At 40.0% G+C, this 20,452-nt stretch overlaps 1 protein-coding gene across 2 annotated transcripts in view; it reads left to right on the top strand.

Annotated features, from left to right (window-relative positions):
• Positions 1-20,452, top strand: part of USP22 (ubiquitin specific peptidase 22) — an 89,535-nt gene that overhangs the window by 56,027 nt on the left and 13,056 nt on the right. For both annotated transcript variants that reach the window (XM_030957863.1, XM_030957862.1), the window contains 2 exons: positions 8,881-9,050; positions 15,701-15,848. In XM_030957863.1, the coding sequence (XP_030813723.1) occupies positions 8,881-9,050; positions 15,701-15,848 (318 nt within the window). The remainder of the gene's footprint in view (positions 1-8,880; positions 9,051-15,700; positions 15,849-20,452) is intronic.

The raw sequence follows: 20,452 nt of genomic DNA, 5'->3' as shown, positions 1-20,452 counted from the left end.
TGCCTCATACTCTTGGTAACTTGTTTGATGTGTTTGCTCCAACGATGTCACTTGCCCTTAGGTTCTTCCAACAATATGTGTCCGAGTAGGATGTGTGGAGGGGCCAAGCTGTTGCTCTGGGGAAGGATCTGTAGTAAAGCCATCTTTGGTAGTCACTGCTTAGGGATGTCATTTTGCTCCTAAACCTGGCAAAGGACAACCTGTCTTGATTCTCATCTCCTTTTGTTGCTGGTTATTTCTGTGTCATTGCTAGAAATTCTTTGTTTAAATAAGTTACAAACACATATCTCCTATGCTGAACCCTGGGTCCAGTGCTGTGTCAATGTTGTGGAGTTGATTTTAATTGAAGGTGCAGCACAATACAAGGACTCCATTGAGCTCCTCCAGAATTGATTTTAAACTTTCTTGTTAGTTGCAAACTTAAATTTTCCTTGACACACAGTAGCATGTGTGACACAAAGGTAATGAATACCAGAGCCCCTGGATCTCTTTGCATTATCCTGTGACTCTTCTTTTGCTTTACTAAATGGAGAGAGTGATGCATTGAGCCACAAATGCAGAAGCCCATGCACAGAATACCTATGCAGTCTAAAAATAACATTGAGGAGAGTTAGCAGCCCTCATTCCAGCAGCAGTTGTTACCTGTTCTCCAACCTTGCCTGAGTGGCAGCAGGGCAGGTAATTTTGGTTTCCAGAGCCATGAGGCCGAGTAGGGATCCAGGAATGAGGGCTGCTCACTGCTCAGCCTGTGGCTTTTTTAGCCACCTGCTTGCATTGGGAGTTTGTTACAGGAGAGGGGGTGAGGGGTGGCTGGTTTTGGGAGGCTCTGACAGTTCCTGCATCCCTCTCTTGTTCTGGCACTGTCTGTGTGTCCTGGCCTGCTGTGAACTGGGTGAAGCTCTCAGACACTCATTGCTGTGTGCAGGGGGTGGGTGAGTGCAGTTCATCCTTTCTGTGACACCACTTTGCAGTTGGCATCAGGTGGGCTGAGCTGTCTGTGGAAATGCCCTCACCTTCCCCTTCCTGCCAGAGCTGGTCTGTGTGCTTTGTACCAGCTGCAATACCAGTCTGAATGGCTGAGCAGTCTCGGGGTGAGAAACAGGGAAGGATATCAAACACCTTTCGTGAGTTAGGTGCACTGGGCTGACAGAGCTGCCTTTGGAACCACTCCAACAACTCAGAGTCCCAGACTCCCTCATTGCAGTGTTTTCTAACTGAGACAATTATTTTTAATATCTAATTAAATTTTACTTCTTGTGAGCTCAGTCTTTTTTTATTATAGCTTTGGTAGGTCACAAGAGTTAATTACAGTCCTCATTGTAGTGGCCTGTAACATACTTGAAAATTGTCAGCCTGGCTGTTCCTCCACCAACACTATCTGGTTGTAATTAATTAACTCAGCCAGTGGATTTTTCAGTTGTTTCTCCAGTCTCAGATATTAATTCCATACAAATTTTTACTCATGTTCTTGACATTGCATAATTTCTTTTTAAAATGGGTGCTCAATTCCAGACATCATGTAACTGAGGTTTACCTGTCACCAGAGCAGAATGACTTCCAGGCCTTCTCCTATTCCTGCTCAGTTCCAAAATGCTGTTTGTAGAAGAACTACAGCTCAAGATTAAGTTGTTGAGGCTGAGTTACTGTAGCCATTGCTCCTTATTTTGTTTGTCCGCTTAATTTTTCCTTGTTTCCTACTTCACAATTGTTTTTATTGAATTTAATTGATTTCAGATCATTTCTCCCCTTTAACAAGTTGCTCTTGAGTTATTGTTTTGTCTTCCAATTACATTTGCACTGTCCTGATGTGGTTTGTCCCTTCTCTAAGTATGTATTATGTGATGTCACTGAAGCTATTGAATAAGAATAATGAATGCAATCAGTTCCCTGTCAACTAAGAGGGGTGGGGGCAAACTAAATGCTGGAAAAACATATTTGGTGTCTCAGTAAGTGCTGTTGTTTCCATGTGGTGTGGATGAGCTAGGTCCTCTTCATAGATGTGCTAGAAAATGCATTAATCTCTGCTGCTGAACTGCTGCAAATCTCACTGTGCATCTCTCCTGGCAATGTAATGTAGGTGGGTTGTTGCCATTTGGTAACTTTTCATGGGTTTATGGATATTTTAATGGAGGAAAAAGAACAAAAACATTCACTTTTGAATGGCAATTCTAACACAACATAAAGAATAAATCTGGAAAGTCTCCTAGGAATGCTGAGGTCACTCTAGGACTGCCCAGTTGCACACAAATATGCCAGAAATTATCCAAAAAAAGACTTGAAGTTGCCCTGTGAGCCTGAATAAAGTATTTGAACATGCTTTTAAGTGTTGGATTTAAATCAAAACACATAAGGTAAGATTTTTCTTACAGACTGGGAAATACGAACGGCTGTGTTGTTTTGTTTATTTTGAACCATTTGAAATCTGGAAGGTGGGAAATTAACTCTCTTTTAGAAAAACAAAACCACCCTTGGTCAGGAGCGAGTACCTTAGGAAAAGTGAGTACATGCCAAGCACCTGGTTGAGGTGCCAGCCTGCATTCAGTGCTGGGACACATTCCCCTTTTGGGTCTGCCTTGTCAGCTGCTCAGGTAAAGTGTGAATTGTGTCTGGATCACTCCTTTAAAAGGACTGCCTGAACTGGTTTTGCCTCGGGGTAGAGCTGTGTTAACAGTGAAACAGGTCAGTAATGAGGATGAATTCCTCCAACTCTGTACAGCAGTGACACACCAAGACTGAGAACTTTGGGGTTTGATGATTCAGCCTTATAAACAGCCCTTGTCTTCTGGTGCTGCTGATACATCCAAGGAGGAATAATGACTATATTGTTTTCTCTCTACAGTTAATGGTTTTGCAATACTTGTGCCACTCATGGCATATTCTTCTTCCCTCCAGTGTAGCAGCTCCTGTAGTTGGACTCCAGGGTTCTCAACCAGATACAAACTCATGGACAGTTTCCTTTTGTACACATAAGGCAAATTTTTTTGCTGTTGAACAATCTGTTACTTAAATAGCAATAGAAAAAATGCAGTGATCCAGAAACTTTTAGCTGAAAATGGGAAAAAGATGGGGTTTTATTTAAAATTCAAATGTCTTTTTCCTATAATGACTTTTTTTTTTCATTCCAGAAGGCCTTTTCTGATTTATTTGCCTTTCTGCTGTGTAGGGGTGGCTAAACTTGTACGTTTTGATGCAGTGCACAATGAAGTGTATCTAAAAAGTCCTATAATTTATTTCTCTCTGTTTACAAGAGTTATTTTTCATAGTCTTATGCTGACTGCTTCTGGACTCAGTGTCTTTTCTGTATTATATTATGTTGTCTGTATTATCAAGGCTTTTAGATGAAGGGACTGGTTTTTATTTCATTCCTGTCGGTGACAAATGAAAATACTTACTTATAGTTAAAACAGGAAAAACAAAATCCAAATTTTTATAACAATATTATTTAAATACAATGTCCCCTGTCATCCTCTCAGCCTCCCAAAACTGCAGCATGACTTATGAATCTTGATATGCACACACATATATATGATATTCAAGAAATATTTTTAGATAATGGAGTGGTACAGTGAAATATTCATGTCTAGAATATAACATATATAGAAAAAATTGAAAAAATATATTGCTGATCTTATTTTCTAAATTAAGATGTATTGGTCTAGAACTCTATTCTGACTTGTGATTTAAAAGGTTTAGCTTAAAAGTTGGGTAGAACAGAAGAGTGAGTGAAGCCCTCCAGGCTGTGCCTGTTGGTGATGGAATAGCTCAGGGGGTGAGAGGTGGGTGGGTGGTGCTGGTGGAACAGCTCAGGGAAGGTGGTTTGTTTTCAGGGGGATTTACAGTGATTCAAACTGAGCAGTGACTGACCTGGCAGCCCTGAACAGCTGGAGAAAAGGAGTCAAGTCAGAAAAATAAAAAAGAGGGAGCATGAGCATGTTTTCACCTGGTTCAGCAGTAACCCAACAAGGGAAGATTATTGCCCTGAGTGTTCATCTCCACTTCTTTGATCTGTCATGTAATCCCTTGCTTGGCATTGCTGTCAAAACTACTCTATTGAAAAAAAGATCTACTGATGAACCAATATTTTCTGCTTCCTCTTCTCCCTACCATGATGATTTTTTTCTTTCTGGGTAGATTGCATGTTCTGTGTTTGCTGGAAGTAGTTGAATTGTTCAGTTAGTTTTTAAGATCATGTGGTTGAAATTTCTTCATTTAATTTGGCTGTGGCAGAAGTTTCTGTAGCTTTTTCTTAAACAGTTGTCAAAACAATTTAATACCTAAATGTGTTATTGGTAGGTTTGTAAAAAATGTTCTGTAAGAACATCTGAAGAAAAAGTTATCATTCATTTGCCTCAGTGTTCCTGCTTCTGTAGTTACTGTGGGTTTCAGTCCCTGAGAAAGGATGCTTAGCTGAAGTGTTGGGGAATAAATTAACCAAAACTGCATGGTTGGGGCTTTTTGGTCACTCACGTGATACTGGTGTCACAGAATGTGATGAGTTTTCCTGTGTAGACTTGTAATTTCACATATCTGTATACTGCTGCTTTCTGAAATGAGTATTTTTGTATTAACATTTCAGAAGGGATTAGCTTTGGAAAATAATTGCTGTCACTAACCCCATTAGCAAAACTGCTGCTCCTGGCATGCAGGTGGAACAGCAGCTCTGGGTCTCACTGGGCCAGTGTTTGTGGCAGCTCCATTTAGGTCATGTGTGATATGTTCTACACCTGAAACCTGAGAGCTGGGAGAGAATTTGGTTGTAGTTTTAGGTGCTGGGAAGTAGGGTAGTCCTCTTCTGAAATACTTTCAGAAAAATGCTCTTAAATGTTGTTGCCAGTTCTTGTTGGATGGACATGGGGTGAATACCCAAAATTATTCTAGAAATCTTCACTGCTGTGCTGCACTGTTTGTTTCCAAGTGTGATGTTGAACTGTCTTTAAATATTTCAGTGAGCTCTTCCTCAGCTTGCACTGACTTGTGACACTGTCTGATGGAGCTGCAGGGAAGCATCAACACCAGATGGGGAGCTGGGGGTAGGGGACAAGGATTGCTCTAAGGTGTTGCCAACCTGGGCTTCCTATAGAGCGGATCTCAGGCTGGCTGTGCTTCATTGCATCTGAATCATCTCCTGGTTGTCTCACCAAGGTGCGTTGTCCAGTGACTGCTGCTCTTCCTTCCAGAACCTTCATTCCACTAAATCCAAGGTTTCTGCATGGGAACTTCTGTTCAGACTGGTTTGTTTGCTCTTTCCAGTCCCAGCCTGAAGCCTGGGTTTAGAGGCAAACAGAACCTCATCAATGAGGGCAAGACTGGGTTTTCTGTATTTTATATTCATATGTGGTCCTCTCATTTCCCTGCTTCCCTACCTCTAATAGCTGTAGAGTTGCATTTCATGGAGAAGTGGAATTTCCTTATCTTGTCTTGGATTTCTCATCCCCCCTGCGTGGATGTACTGGCAGGACCAGTGCTCTGGATCTCCCTGCATCCCAACAACCATTGTTGCCCAGTGTTGCAGATCTATTGCTTTGAGCAGTGGAAAAACAGAACCCATTCCTGGAAGAAGATGGAAGACTTGAAGCTGACAAAGGTAAGCCAGCCAGAATCCAGTCTTGAGACCAAATGTACCAAGAATTTCCCAAATGGGTTTCCCTGTGCTCAACGCATTGCAAAAGTAGATTTCTTGCCTTTGCTTATGTCCTGCCTGCCCAGCTTTTGGCAGAATGAGAGGAGTGTTTGTATTCCATGCATGATGATTAAAGGATATTTCCTTCTTTTATGATTATACCATACATGACAATTTTGTCTTCTCAGCAACATTAATTTATTCCAATACTAACAATTGTATCAGCATGGTTCAGAGCTAAAACTTCTTTCCTGTGAAATACATTTACCACAACAACACACATGCATGTGTAGAAAATATTAAGTATCTCACAGGTTGCCCTTGCTCATTTCGGAACAATTCATAAGAAGCAAAAATTAAGACAACACTATGAAGCGCAGCAGAATTTTGCAAAGTACCAGAGCTTTACTATTAGTCAAGGTTGGAGCCTGCTGACAATCCTTAGGCTGTGACACTGTGCTCTGATTAGAGCCTGGTGGAGACCACTGTTGGTGCTCTAGCACAAATGGACTGCTGCATGTGAGGTTTTGGCACATTATTTTTCTGTTAATTTATGACCCACATGTTGCAATGCTTGACTGTTCCAGCAAAACCTTGCCCGGCTTTATTAAAGGGGAGGGAATAGGTGTGGCAGGCACAAAGCTTTTACATTCTCAGTATGTTCTTGACCAGAGCGCTGTACAGGCTTTAATTTTTGGCTGTTTTTCTTTCCAACAAAACTCATTATTCCTCATAAAAGTTAAGCACAAGAGGATGTCTTGTTCTGAGTTCTGTCAGCTCTTTAGTTTACCTACATCAAATTCTGATGTTTTCCAGTGTGCTGCAATTACTTATGCAGTACCCGAGCTGTAGTTCCTCATACCTGTTTCATTTCAAACACCAGTTTAAGAGACTGTACAGCAGCTGCAGTCATTGCTCCCACAAGGATAAGACTGATGTGTCATGCTTTCCTTTTTCCCATTTCAACTGAGTAAGTTCTCATGTTTTGCTACAAATCACCATTTTCTGATTTTTATTGGAGTTTGGAGTATTCACATTTCAGCCTTGTCTGTTTTGCAGGTTGCTTTGTCTTGGTTCATTCAAGTGAAGTCCCAGCACGTGAATTGCTCCATTTAGATCCATGAAAAACTGACAGCAAAGACCAAGCAAGCAGAGTAAGCCAAGAGCATTCTGAGTTTGATGCCTGAAACTGTCTCCTGGTGGCAACTCTAAGGAAGATTTGATTCTTGTGGTCACAGGGAAAGACGGTCCAGCCACAGGCATGTAATAAATGATGCTTAATAAATGATTCCAAAAAGCTGCCTTTATGTGTTTGCTTTTGTGACTGCTCTGTTAGACACCAAAAAGTGCTAGGGGGAATCTCTAGATTTACTAGTGGTTTTCCTCTAGTTTTCTGTGCTGAACAGGCTGGCTTTGAAATCTGGTGCTAACCAGAGGGAGAAATAGGGAGAGAATAGAATCTTGTGCTTCTCAAAATGCATGTCAGGGAGCCTTCCCAACCTCCTGTGAGCACAGCCTGTGATTTAAATAAATCCAGTCAATTTTAAATGGCAGAAAACGAGGGGAGAGGTAAGCAAGAGGTACCAAAATGTTTCTCCACTTGCACAGCACGAGCCCCCTCCTGTTGTGACATTGTTTGCAGAGACACAGGCTGGGAATTGAAATAGGATTGTGGACCGAGCTGAAGCATCACACAGTATTTCAAGCTGCTCCAACAAATTAACTATTTAACACTCTGCTAATGTTGTGCACACACTTACTGCCTCCCAGCATGAAAATCAAGCAAATAATTGCAACAAGCTTCTGCCCAGTAGAAGTCACTGTAATATAATGAGAAACTTTGTCCTGTGAGTACACAGAAGGAACAGGAAGCTGTTGGAAGCAGGTCGATGTTGCTTTAGATACAGGAAAAAGGATTCAGGAGTGCTCTGTGTCCCTGCCTTCAGCTCTGGGTGCAGTTCAAGCTGCTGTGGTGCCTGTTCTCAGTGGTAACATAGCAACTGGACCACACCCCCTCCTGCTGCAGGATGCTAAAGAGCCCTTGGAGCACTATCTGCTGTACTGCACGGGAACTGCACCACTTCTAATTACCACAGCACTGCCAGCTGACAGGTTTTTTCATCCCATGGAATGACTAGGAAATTCCTCGTTCTGTGACTAGTAATCCTGTTGTGTTTTCTTTCAATGTTTCTGTAGTAATCCTGTTTTTATTGCAGAAGAGGATTGTGTTGATTTTAAATCAATACCAGAGTTGTATCTATCGGTGCATTTTATCTCATTTCAAAGTAAGTTGTTGATTAAAAATAAGCATTCTTGGCCACCTGATGCTCTTCTTGTTTAGTGCTCCTGTATGGTGGTATTATGTTAATATTTTGGAAGAATACTCAAGGATTTGAGCATGTTTTTCTTCTCACTTAGACCTTGCAAAATGACTGAAAAGCTTTCCCCACTCCTAACCTCTCTTCTGTTGTGCAACAAAAGAGCTTTCCTTTAAGCATCTTGGTTTCCAAGCACAAGGAATCGTCTCTGGGCATTACTGAACGTTTGACTTAAGGTGTGATGAATCCTCTTATACCAAGTTGAATTTTTTGATGTATGCTGTAGATTAATGTTTAATTTACCTAAAACAAGTGTGGAATTAGTGTTGTTCAGAGTTTCTTTTTTTTTAAAGTTGTTCTGTTCAGATCTTGGGTTTAAAATGTCTGAAGTCTGCATTGGATGTCACAGTTTGACTTGGTTCGTCAGGGCTGTTTCCTTTGCTGCCTGTCTTAGAAAGATGATGATTATAACAGTACAAGAACCTTGTTCTGGCTTCATGACCTGCATGGGGGAAAGCTTTTTAAGCAATCTGAAAACTTACTCACTGGTTTCTTTAAATGTATTGGTTTCTTATTGTACTGACTTAGCAGTTGTTGTCATTGCACTTTGGTATCAGTCTTGGGGAGGGAAATGTTTTGGTGACATGTGGCACGACAGCCATTTGCAAAATAATGGTATTGGTGTTGCTGAACTTCTAGGTTTCCTTATTTCTTAGAATTTAAAAAAATCCTAGTGTAGTTCAGAAAGCTTCTACAGCTTCTTGTGACTTGAGTACAAAATTATCAATAGCCTCCCTAAACCAGTATAAAACTGTATTTGGAGCTGTGCATGTAATACAGTAAATCCATGGCAATATCGCGGAAACTATATAAAAATGCAAATCTACCATTTTTTTAACTTGATAATGCTTATGCATCCCCTCCCCCTTTCTGTCTTTATAGGTCTACGAGGGCTAATCAATCTTGGGAACACATGTTTTATGAACTGTATTGTCCAGGCACTTACCCACACTCCACTGCTGCGAGATTTCTTCCTCTCCGACAGGCACAAATGTGAAATGCAAAGCCCCAGCTCATGTCTGGTCTGTGAAATGTCTACGCTTTTTCAGGAGGTGAGTGCTGTTTGCCACAAAGCATCACCTTGCCACAGATGCTGTTTCTTAGCCCAAAAGGAATTGTGTTCTATTTGCAAATATAAATGGAATGCAAGTTGTGTTTCCCCTCAAAATGTAGTAATACAAAGCAGTAAAGATTGAGACCTGGCTGTCAAAAATACCCAGCTGCTGAAAGGGAAACTAATGGCTTTTAAGTCCTATTGTGAAGTCACCCTTGTTTAGGCAAAGCTGGTATGGGAAATAATTACAGTGCTGCCTGTTCTTCTGAGACTGATCTGGGAATCCTTAGTCTTAAAGATGAATGTGTGCTTTAATTAAAGGTGCAAGTTGTAACTGGAAAATATGTCACGAGCTCTTCAGGTGATAATGGGAGTGAGAAGGAAGCAGTAGTATACATCCTTGTGGTTTAAGGTACTGGATTATGTAGGTCTGTATGAATATTTTAATGATCTCAATTTAGTGCTTGTTCACCAGCAGGAACATCTTTTCTGTCATCTCTTATGTGCAAACCCAGTAAGGGCCAGGAAGGAGGATTAAGAGAAGTGAATGTGTTGCTACAGTTTGTCTTCCCTGTACAAGCTGCACTTCTTTCCCTTTCCCATTCAGGAACCTGGCTTTGCAGTGTGTTTTTTCTGTAGGTCTGGTTCCTGCTGTGTGAGACGAGCACAGGCTTTTCCTTAATAAATAGTCCAAGAGCTTTATTATCTGTCTTAATTCCACATCAGTATTGTAAGGACTGTGGGTGGACACGGGCTCCTAGTTTTAAGATGTCATCCAAAACAAACCCAGGTTTGTGCCTTTCCCTCAGTGGTAAATCTGCTTTCTTGGTAAGTAAAATAAAACCAACCAAAAAAACAGAAAGAGCTGTAGTGCACATGCTGTCATGGAGCATTTAAAATTGCTGGAGATGTCTGTACACAGAGCAGGTTTTCTGTGGATGTGCTGTCATGGAAGTTCATTCTGACAGGGACCAACATAAAATAGCTTTACCTTTATCTTGTGATTTTCAATTTGATTTTACTCCGGTGCCTTTTTCACCAGAGATGATTCTTTTTGGTCACTGCAGGTGAGTTAAACATATATAGAAGAATGTAAAGCCCCCTTAGTTGTTCCAGTACAAAAGTTGTTTTCTGCTTATACTCAAGACTTCTGAGGATTTGCAACATTTCATTCTGCTAATCAGTCATTAGCTGTATGCTACATTTCTTATTTTTTGTTCTATTTTTCAATTGTTCTGAGTCTGTCAGGAAAGGAGGTAAAAACAAAAGGCAGGCAGACCAATAGGTAGCAGCTGTAGGATTATTGAAACCAGATGTGCAGTTAAGTGGGGAAATACCACAATGCCTAGATAAAAAAATCAGTCATGGTATAGAAATACCAGTTTCTGTACACTGTTAATGGAGAAACCTATTTCCTTATTTAAAAATAAGGAACTATTTTACTCTCAATATCCTTTCATCAAATAGTGATATAAAGTCTCACACTGCTGAACATCACCACACTCTATTTACACATGCATTTTTTTAAAAATCCCTTGGGAAAGGGGAAATGAGTGTTACATTACAGATTGAGAGGCGGCAGGAAAGATCAAGACTCTCCAGGTAATGATTTTTGTTCCCATTTTTGTGTGCGGAGCCCTGTTGATGGCTCAGGATGCCTTTTGCTCTACTGTGAGCATGGAACAAAGAACAGGCTGTTACCCAAAATGGGGCTTAAACACAGCATTTGTGTTATTGTGTTAGTTTCAATTGTAATCAAGTTTCATTTCATACACAACTTTGGGAAGCTCAGCCTTCATTTTCAAGTCAAAATTCATGCCTACAGTTGCATTAATTCTATTAATTAATTGTTCTGCAACATGAGGGTGTATGGATGAGGGAACAGCCATATCTGTGACACCAGACTGTGCAGACAGCAATAGTCCCTGTCCTTATTTCACATTAAATACTGCAGCCATGTGCTGTGGGAGGACACAGAAAGTGACTCAACCTCCTAGAAGTAAAACTGGAGCTTAATCCTCCTAAGCATAGCTGTTGGGTCTGTAAGCAACTTGGTGTATTTTAACTCACAAGCAGTAAATACCTTGTTGTGCTTGTGGCTCTGTCAGCACCCATTGTACAGTTCTGTTCCCAATGAGTTTTAATTTCTTTGCCTTCAGAATTAAAACAAAAATCTTGCAATTTTTGGAGCAGACTGGTTATGTTTCATGTCCCAGCTCTCTGCAGTGGTTGTAGTGAAGAGTCTGTCACTGCCTTTGCAGAGCTGAGGTCTGAGCAAAGGAGGGCAAACCAGGAGATCTCAGTGCTATGGCCGAGAATTCCTTTGTAATTTAATTACCAGGGAAACTTTGATTCAGGTTCTGTCTTGTTTCTGCATAGCTTTCCCACCAGGATTAGCTGGTGTGGTTATCCCAAAGCATCTTACCCAGGGACAAACAATCAGGGCAAGGGTTAATTTCATCTCCCCTCCACCCTTCTTTTCTGAAGGTGTGATCTTAGGCAAATGGAATGCCAGGGGATCTGCAGAGTGCCTGAGTGGGAGCTCTTGGGGAGGAAAAGAGAGACTGTTTTGAACATTAAATAAAACTTACTATATATAAATAAGCAAGTTTTGCTCTTTTGCCTCTTAAACAGAAGTTACCCATCCCACTTTATTTCTTTTTTTTAAGATCATGTAGTTATATAGGTTGAGTGATTTCTCTGTGATAAATAGGAAGCTACAAAGTTCTTCCACCTTGAAGTAGATTGGTGGTGAGTAATGACTGTCAGATGGTTCTCAGGACTGAGGTGTTTTTTTCCTGGTAGCTTTTCTGGCAGACACACCAAGCATTGAGCTCTGTTTGTTTTAAAAATATCTGACTGCATCAATTAACATTCTTCTTTGTGCTACATGAAACCCATTTCTCAATAGAATCATGACATGACTTACACTGCATAAGAAAAGGCATGAAAAGGATTTGGGAGTAACAGATAGTGGTGAAGCTGGGTAGGGGGAAGATGGAACACACAGAATCCATTAATTGAGCCTTTTGGCTGAAAGGGTTGGGTTGGTGCACTCCTTTTTACCTACTGGTGTTTGTGTTGTAATCTTGCTTCACCAATGAAAATGAATTTCAGGATGGTCCACTCCCTGAGGTTTATCTAAATCCTTTCCAGAGTGACCACTCAGGAAGGTGGGATTAGATCTGTGCCTCACGTGCTCTGTGACTGGAATAGATGGAATGGGAGTGGAGCAGAATGCAGTGCAACCACTCAGAGGTGGAAGGAACAAACCCTTCCTTTTTCCCATCATTACTCATCCCTGTGAGCCTAGCACAGCACGCAGCACAAGCAGGGGAAGAGTTGAGAAGTGAGGACCAAGAGGGAAAAGGAGATGATTTGTGGCTTTGATATTTGAAGGTGCTGCTGTTGAAGTGACTTATGTATAAAATAAGTTACAACAAAAGTACTAGAAGGGAGAAAAATGCAGTTAGGCTCTTTACATAGACAGAAGCTTGAATTTTATCATGGAAAATAGAGTTTGTGCTGGTTTAGTAAAATTTGGTACTTTTTTCTGAAAGAAGTGAAGAACATACAGAGTTCATGCAAGAAAAATGTATTTTGTGATTGTTTGAACCATTGTGCTTTGGGAAGCCTCCAGAAGGTGTTCTCTTGCATGTGTTCCATGTGTTGCCCAGTCCTTTAATCCATTGTAAATTGCCAGAAAATTTCAAGTCTTTACGGAGAACCAATTTCCAAGAGGAGTTTTTGAATTCTCAAATTAGACTTGAACCTGGTACAGGATTTCTGCCTATGAACTCATAATTACAAAGCTCAGAGACTGTTCAGCAGATACATGTGCAGGATAAATCAAATTTATAAATCTGTTTTTTCACATAATTGAGAAACTTCTGTGCATGTTTTTGGCAGGAGGAGGAGGAGAAATAAGTACAGATGTGTACAGTGGGGTCTTGTTTTGTTTTAAAGCCTCACTGTTTTCTGTATATTTTTGGTAACAATAATGAAAATTACAAAGCCTATAGTCTTCTAAATCCTCCATAGATTCTTTCTATCATGCAACAGCAAGTGTTTCAAGTGGAAAAACAAAATTAGTTTTACTTGGGCTGTGTAAGAATAGAGGCTTTGAATCCTGGTTGGTTTGTTCCTTTCTCCCCCCTCCCTTTTTTTTTCCTGGAATAGCAATTAAGCAGTGTATTACCCAGCACTTTGAAATTGCTCAAACCAGTTCTCTCCAATATAAACAACTGATACTGCTGAATTGAAAACAAATTTAAACAAAAAAAAAAGTTTAAATTATGTTTGGAACAGTTAGGAGTTGTTTAACAGCTGTGTTTTAAAGGTGACTTGCAAATACATCATTGTTTATATTTGCACACTTCAGTGAAAAGGTTGGAATAAAACTTACATGGACTCTTTTCCTTTTTGTGGACTGGAACTGCTCTGATAGGCTGATTTTCTCAGCAGCAAGGAAATGACAGAGATGGGATGGATGTTTTATACATTCCAGTTAAAATATTGTTATTGAATGTGCTCAGATTCTTTGTTATATTTAATACTTACTTGAGCAGTGGAGCTTTTCCCCCACCCCACATTCTTACCAGGCAGGTTTCTAGTTTTTTGTGTGATAATAATTAATAATTTGATAAAACTTCATGTCAGATCTTTGTCATCCTACTGAGGCAGCAGAGAATGTAAAATCTGCTGGCAGGTCTTGTGTCTGCAGTGGAGTAATTACATGGAGTGCTGGTGGTTAAAATGACCAGAGAGCTCTGGGACTAATTGTAAGGAGTGACAGAACAGGGAAGTTTTATTGCTGCAGTTCCCTGAATTATGTTGAGCAGCAGCTGCATCAGCAGATTTCAATTACCACACTCTTGCTCCAGTCCCTCAGTGTCATCCTTGTTGGCATCAGAGTAACTATTGATCTTTGTATTTATAGGAGCATTTTATGGTGCTTGGCTGCAGAGGTGCAGCTTCTTGGTGGGGAAAAGTGGAGCTTGTGAGGAAGAAATTTCTGTGGGAGGAAATACACTAAAATCATGTAGGAAACCCCACCAATATGAGGGTTAGATTAAGATTGTGCTGCCTTTTCCAACCTGTCCCTTAAAATACAGTGTTTTCTCTCAGCAGGTTTGTAGCACAGTGCCTGTACTTGGACTTACATAAAATGCTCAGAGACTGTGCAGGGAGAAACTCAGGGCTGGGGAAGGAAGCTCACTTTTCCAATAAGGATGAGAATTATATACTGCTGGGGGTTTGAATCTTGTTTTTTGTTCTGTGTATTTGCCACTTACTGTCTTCTGTTTGGGAAGAGTAACTGAAAAGAAACCGCCATGGATTTGGTAGGATCTTGGGAAAACATAATTGTGGTGTTGCAGGCAGCATTTACTGGCAGACACCTTTGCTGAAGGTGAGGGAAGGCAAAATGACTCAAAAATGTTCACTTCTTAAAAATAAAATGTTACTCTGTCAAGTGAATAAACTCTTCTGGGCCTTTTCTGACTCCTGTAGGGGATACCACGAGCATCCCTGCTTTGCTTTTAGAACTGGTATTACTGTGCAGGGATAAAGGAAGGGCTGAACCTCAACCCAGGGAAACACAGACCCTTAGCATGGGTGGCTTTTTGACTTGTTTTTTTGGGGTGGGTTGGTTGGGGGGATTTTTGTTTGTTTGGGTTTTTTCAAGTGGGACCTGGCTAGTTTTGAATTAAAAAAAGTTTCTGTGGGCAGTGTCCTCCTGCCCGGTGCAGATTTCCCTCCCCAGCTGTGTCACCCCCAGCAGCAGCAGTGTTTCACGTCAGGCTGTGCTGACTGAATAATTCATCTCTGCACTCTCTAATGTGCCTCTGGCAGAATCACCTGGGGCAGTTTTAGTCACTCTGGAGCCAGTACATCAGATTCTGACTGGAGCAGATGAAGGAGCAGATGCAGGAGCTGGTCCAGCACCAGATTCCCAGGCAGGGGACACCCTGCTGGAGCAGGGATGGCAGCTGGCTTTGGGGATCACTGACTGAATGGGGACCTTCAGCTCTGCAAACAGCTGGCTCAATAAAGTTGTTTTTAAAGCCTTTTACAGTGAAAGGCCAGTACTGGCATGAGGCTGCTGCCCTGCTTAGAAATTTTTCCATAAAATTGGAATGTGCACAGCATTTGGATGCAGAGTTGCCATGGGTCAGGGATTGGCTGACAGTCAGCATCTAATATTCTCATCTTCAGTGTTTGTTCAGATATGGGGGGGGCATTTCATTCACATAATTTGTGAATGAAATTGCTGCTCCTTTTCAAATGCAGGATTTTTTTCCTTTCTTTCCTCCCCAGGCTATTTTAATAAAAGCCAGTGGTATCAGTAAGCAAATTGTGAGTGATGTTTGTGTCTGCCTACCCCACTCTCTGCACCCCCACATTTTTCAGGCTAATCCATCACAAATTGATGGAATTTCAGGGGAGAAAACTGAGCTGCTCAGTTCTGAGATTACTTCTCCAGTAGTCTGTGACAAAAGCTGTCTCTACCCTTTATTATTAAGGCCATCAGAATTAAACGGTTTAAAATTGATTTGACTAATTGCTCTAATTTGACTTTTTAATAATGCAATGCACTGAGGCTGTGCAAGCTGTTAACAGTCATGTCCTTCTCTTTGCTTTGAGCAGTTTTACTCTGGGCACCGATCTCCTCACATTCCATATAGGTTATTGCACCTGGTATGGACTCACGCACGGCATTTAGCAGGGTACGAGCAACAAGATGCACACGAGTTCCTCATTGCTGCATTAGATGTGCTACACAGACACTGCAAAGGTAAGGCTTGTCCTGAGGCTCCAATCAACCAGGATTATTGCAGCCAAAGGAGGTAGAACCATCTCTTCTTACACCAAGTCTAGTGCCAGTGCAGCACTCTTAGCAAATTCCTTTAAAAATGTTCGGTAGACTTAAAATATTTAGAAATAAATAAACCATTCCCTCTGTCAAAAAGTACCAAGAGTTAGAAGCAGACAAGTCTGTACATTGGTTTGAATCACCATCATGATGTTCTCTTATTGGTTGTGAGTCACTGTCTTTTCTTTTAAATTGTCATTTTAATTCTATTTATACTTTCAGTAGTTAGAACTCTTACTCAGTGTGTCATGGGACTGATGAAAATAACGTAGGGGAGAGGTTATATCTTAATACTTAATACTATTATTCTGCTTAAATATGATTCTATTGTATTTCTGATACCAAATTGCTTACAGAAATGTGAATAAGGAAAAGCAATGGGTCGCTGTGGTATCTTGTTTTATTAGTCTGTATAGAACAATACATAATTGTACAATACAATAAAAATATTCAGTGTTGTTCTTTTTGATATGAAGTATTTATGTCTTGATTTTGTAATATCATATGAAATTATGTATTTTCTGTCTGTTAGCTGAACTCAAAATTTGAACTGAAAATTTCCCAATCTGCCAATGTTTGCTCTAACTTGATTCACTTACTGCAGCAGTGAAATTTTTACTGTTCCTCCAAGGGAAAAGTAGTAGGGCTGATACTAACAGAACAAACAAAAAGTCCTTGGTTATCAAAAAGAAGATTTAAGCTCTCAACTTTGCTCAAATGCTCTTAGGAAAAGCACTTAGGGTTTAGTTTTTTGGCTTATCAGAGGACTGTCCAAGGGAAGGGTGCTGCTGCTTCTCTGAACCCTTGTGAATCTTGCTTTTATCTCTGAGGTAGTCCTGCATGGCAGCAGATGGGTTTGTTTACATCCATAATTGGTGCCTCCAAAAAAATCTTCTCCAAAAAAGTATTGCTAAGGACAGGAGTACACAGAGCAGTTCCTTTGTAGTTATTAATATCTATCATTTGACAACCACTAACTGGATTTCAATAATCCATATTAAACTGGTGTGGAAGTCCAGTAAGGAACAAAGTCTAACCAAATATTGACTTCTTAACACTGAATAAATTCAGCTGCAAACAGAAGCACTTCTTTGTTCATGTTAAATTTATGAACCATTGACCTAACAAATCTTGAAGGTTTTTTTTTTGTCATCTTTGATATAAGATATAATGCTCATATTTCTTCTACACATCCTCATTAATTAATGAAGTAGTATTTGTGTCTCAGAATTGTAAAAAGAAAAACTTGCAATAAAGTAAAGGTCCCTGGGCTCTTCTCAAACTGATAAAGAATCTGAAAATACTTTAGAAAAAAAAATGTGGTTTGGCTTTAAGAATCTTCCTTGATATCTCTTCTGCCAGGTTTTCAAATTTCTGTTTTTGAAGAAATCGAGAGGCTTTTATTAAATCATAGTAAATAATCTATACCACATCAAGGTAATTTAAAATAAGTGGTTGAGCAGTTGTGTGGGAACCAAACAAGTTAATCTAAAACAGAATTTCAAGTATAGTCATGCAAAACCACATTTGGACTGAACTAGTTTTCAGTGTAATGAGAAAGTTTTCCCACTTGTGTATCCACACTTGCATGTGAAGTGTGCAGATGTAAAAATATTATTACTAATAGTGAGAATATGTCCTACAGCTACAGTAAGCAATAATGCCTCCTCTGCCAATATTAAATATTTATTTTAATGAACGAAAAAAGCTTTTAAAGCTTCCAGTCAGTAGTAATGAAGTTTTGCAATTAACACACAGTGAAATAAAATAAAGTCATGGGGGAAATTTTGCTCTAGTTTTTGGACATTATTCATGATCACCAAGGCTTCAGGCACCAAAGTAAATGAAAGTATTCCTTATGTATAAATACCCAGTGATGTTTGTTGGGCTGCCATTAGTCATTTATCCCTTTTCCATTCTGTGTACTCAGCTGTCTAGGAAATGTCTTAGTGCAAGTGAATACAAAGCTGTGCATATTTGTTGTTGATTTGTCACTGCCTAAATTAAGAAAAATACCTGATTTTGATGTCCATTTAAAGATAAATTTTGTAATCCTACAACTGCCCTGAGATGACTGTGTGGGCAGGCTGGCCCAGGTAATTTTGTTTTGATTTGGTTGGTATTTTAAATGGTGGTTGAATCTGTACTTTGTTTTAGTGGCATCTGTGGAGTTTTGGAAGGCCAGGATACCTGTCTGATGTCCGTGTAAATCCTGTCTGAGAGGTGTGATAGATGTGCTGGCACTGTTGGGTTGAGCTGTAGCATCTGGGCAGGGCACATTCTAAACCCTCAATGGGCTCCTCTGTGCTGCTGGAGTAATAGAAAATATTTCTGAATAAAAGGAGTCGAGTGTGTCTTGCATCCCTTTTTCATTTCAACAGCTGGAGGCAGGTGATCTAACTGGAAAGCAGTATTTTAGTGGAAGAAATAGTGTAAATTATCTGTATTTCTGCCCAGGCTGTAAAGCATTAAGTCAGCTTTTAGTCAACATGACAGATGCATCTTTATCCCCAGTGCTCTGGGATAAATTCAGGGTTCTAATTCTGCAAACTTCCACACCAGTGAGCTTCCAATCATGCAGACACTTTTTAGTTTCCCACCTTTGTCTCAGACATCTTCAAGCTTGGGGAAACTTAGACCAGAATTACTGTTCTCTTAAAAGGATCAAGACTGCAAGTCAAAAATTACTGTTCTGTCCAGTGGCATCACTGCTGTGGGGGTTTCTGTACTTGTTGCAGGAGCAACACCACTCAAGTGGCAGAGATGGGCACTGGTACAGGAAGGTTCAAAAAGCAAGATAAAAAAACAGAAGTAATCTATGCTTTATCCCAGACTTTATTAAATAATTTTTAAAATGGAAAAGTAGTACCTTAAAGCTGATTATTCCTCATTTATTTGGATTTCTTGAAGCATTTTGGATTCACCTTTAACAAGGAGTGCTGCAAAACAAATCTGCAGGCAGAAAAAGAATGGTGTACTGAGATTTGGGAGGGAAACACTGCCCTGCTCTGTGAATTCTGTATGATATTCTTAGGAATTGATAGAGCATATGCTTTTGAAACATGTCATCTGCTCTGATCCATATAGATTTGTGTGTACACTGCTTTGTCAGAAATAACAAGCACTTGTTCAGAACACCAGGGACCAAAGCAAAGCAGAAATAATAACATTAATGTCTTGTTTTGATAAATACCTCTTTTAAAAATCTGACAATTCCTGACTTCCCATTTCTCATTTAAAATACAGAATGAAAGATTGAGGCAAAACTTGTATTTTTATATCAAAACCAAAAGTAGTCTTAAAAAGTTGTGCATTTTTAAGCTGTTTTTACTGTTGCTGTATATTATTTACCTTTAGTGGTATATTAAATGCCTATTTTGAAATAGATTAACATGCTTAGTTATTTCACAGACACAGAAGTAACCTGTATGGGGTTTTTTGACAGTTGCATTTAATTTGAATGCAAACTCCTAAACTCAATTTTCAGCCATTCTCATAATCACATTAATATGTACATTGATGTATTTTGTAATTTTTGCTTTTAGTCTTGTGCTGACCATTCTGAAAAGCTACTAATTTCCCTGGACTGGATTTAAACCCAAAAAAATATCTGAAATTAAAACCTCATTTGGGAGACAGAAATATTGAAGGGAACCTTAACTTGAGCACAACAATCTAGCAGCTTCTAGTTCTCAGCTGCATAATATACCTCCCCTCAGCATCTGTTCCATATTGACAAGTGTGTGTAGGTGGTAATCTTACTCTTTTTTCCCTCCTCTCCAACCAAATGTCATGGGAAATAATGTTGAGTGGGTAATACCCTTCTGTTTTGCTGGGAACAAGCTTGCAGGATATTCATTTGAGACCCTCTCATCACTGATCCTAATTGACTTGTGTAATTGAAAAGGGAGAGCTCAGTTCTCTCTGTGGGAGGAAATGCCTGTCTGCTGAAGGTGTCCAGCTGGGATGGTACCTGTGATCCAGGAAAAGCTCTCAGCACTGTTTTCCTCCTCCTGCCCCCTCAAAACAAAGCAGAGACAATGTTTGAAATGGGGAGATTACAAGGATGTGGTAGTTCTTTAAAAAGGAAAAGTGGAGCTTTGGCTAAAACCCAGTTAATTCTATTTTGAATTATTTTTTCTTTAATGCTTGTGAAGCAAGCGTAAGTGGAGCTTTTTCTGTAGGTGAAGGATGCCTTGCACAGTCTCTATCCTGTATGCCCTCTTCATTAGCTTAGCATAATTGAGCCCTTTAAAAGCTCTTAAGTTCAGTGAGATTTAGCTGAAATTCCCATCAAGAAACACCTCAGACTGGGTGTGATAACCCCCAGCTTGAACCTCATACACTTGAAGTCTAATTTTAGAGCATTTTCTTCAAGAGTCTTTTTAAGGAAACAATGTGCTTTTCTTGGCAATTCAAACAAAAGTTTCTAAAGCCTAAATCTGGCAGCTGAGGGAGAACTTTCCTGAGGCATTTAGAATCTAATTAACTCAAGTGGCCCATTGCAGCTTAGTAGGTATCACCTA

The sequence above is a fragment of the Camarhynchus parvulus genome, chromosome 14 (assembly GCF_901933205.1).
Source record: "Camarhynchus parvulus chromosome 14, STF_HiC, whole genome shotgun sequence".
Classification (NCBI taxonomy): Eukaryota; Metazoa; Chordata; class Aves; order Passeriformes; family Thraupidae; genus Camarhynchus; species Camarhynchus parvulus.
Note: the sequence above shows the minus strand (reverse complement) of the source record. Positions and strands in the feature narration are given on the sequence as shown.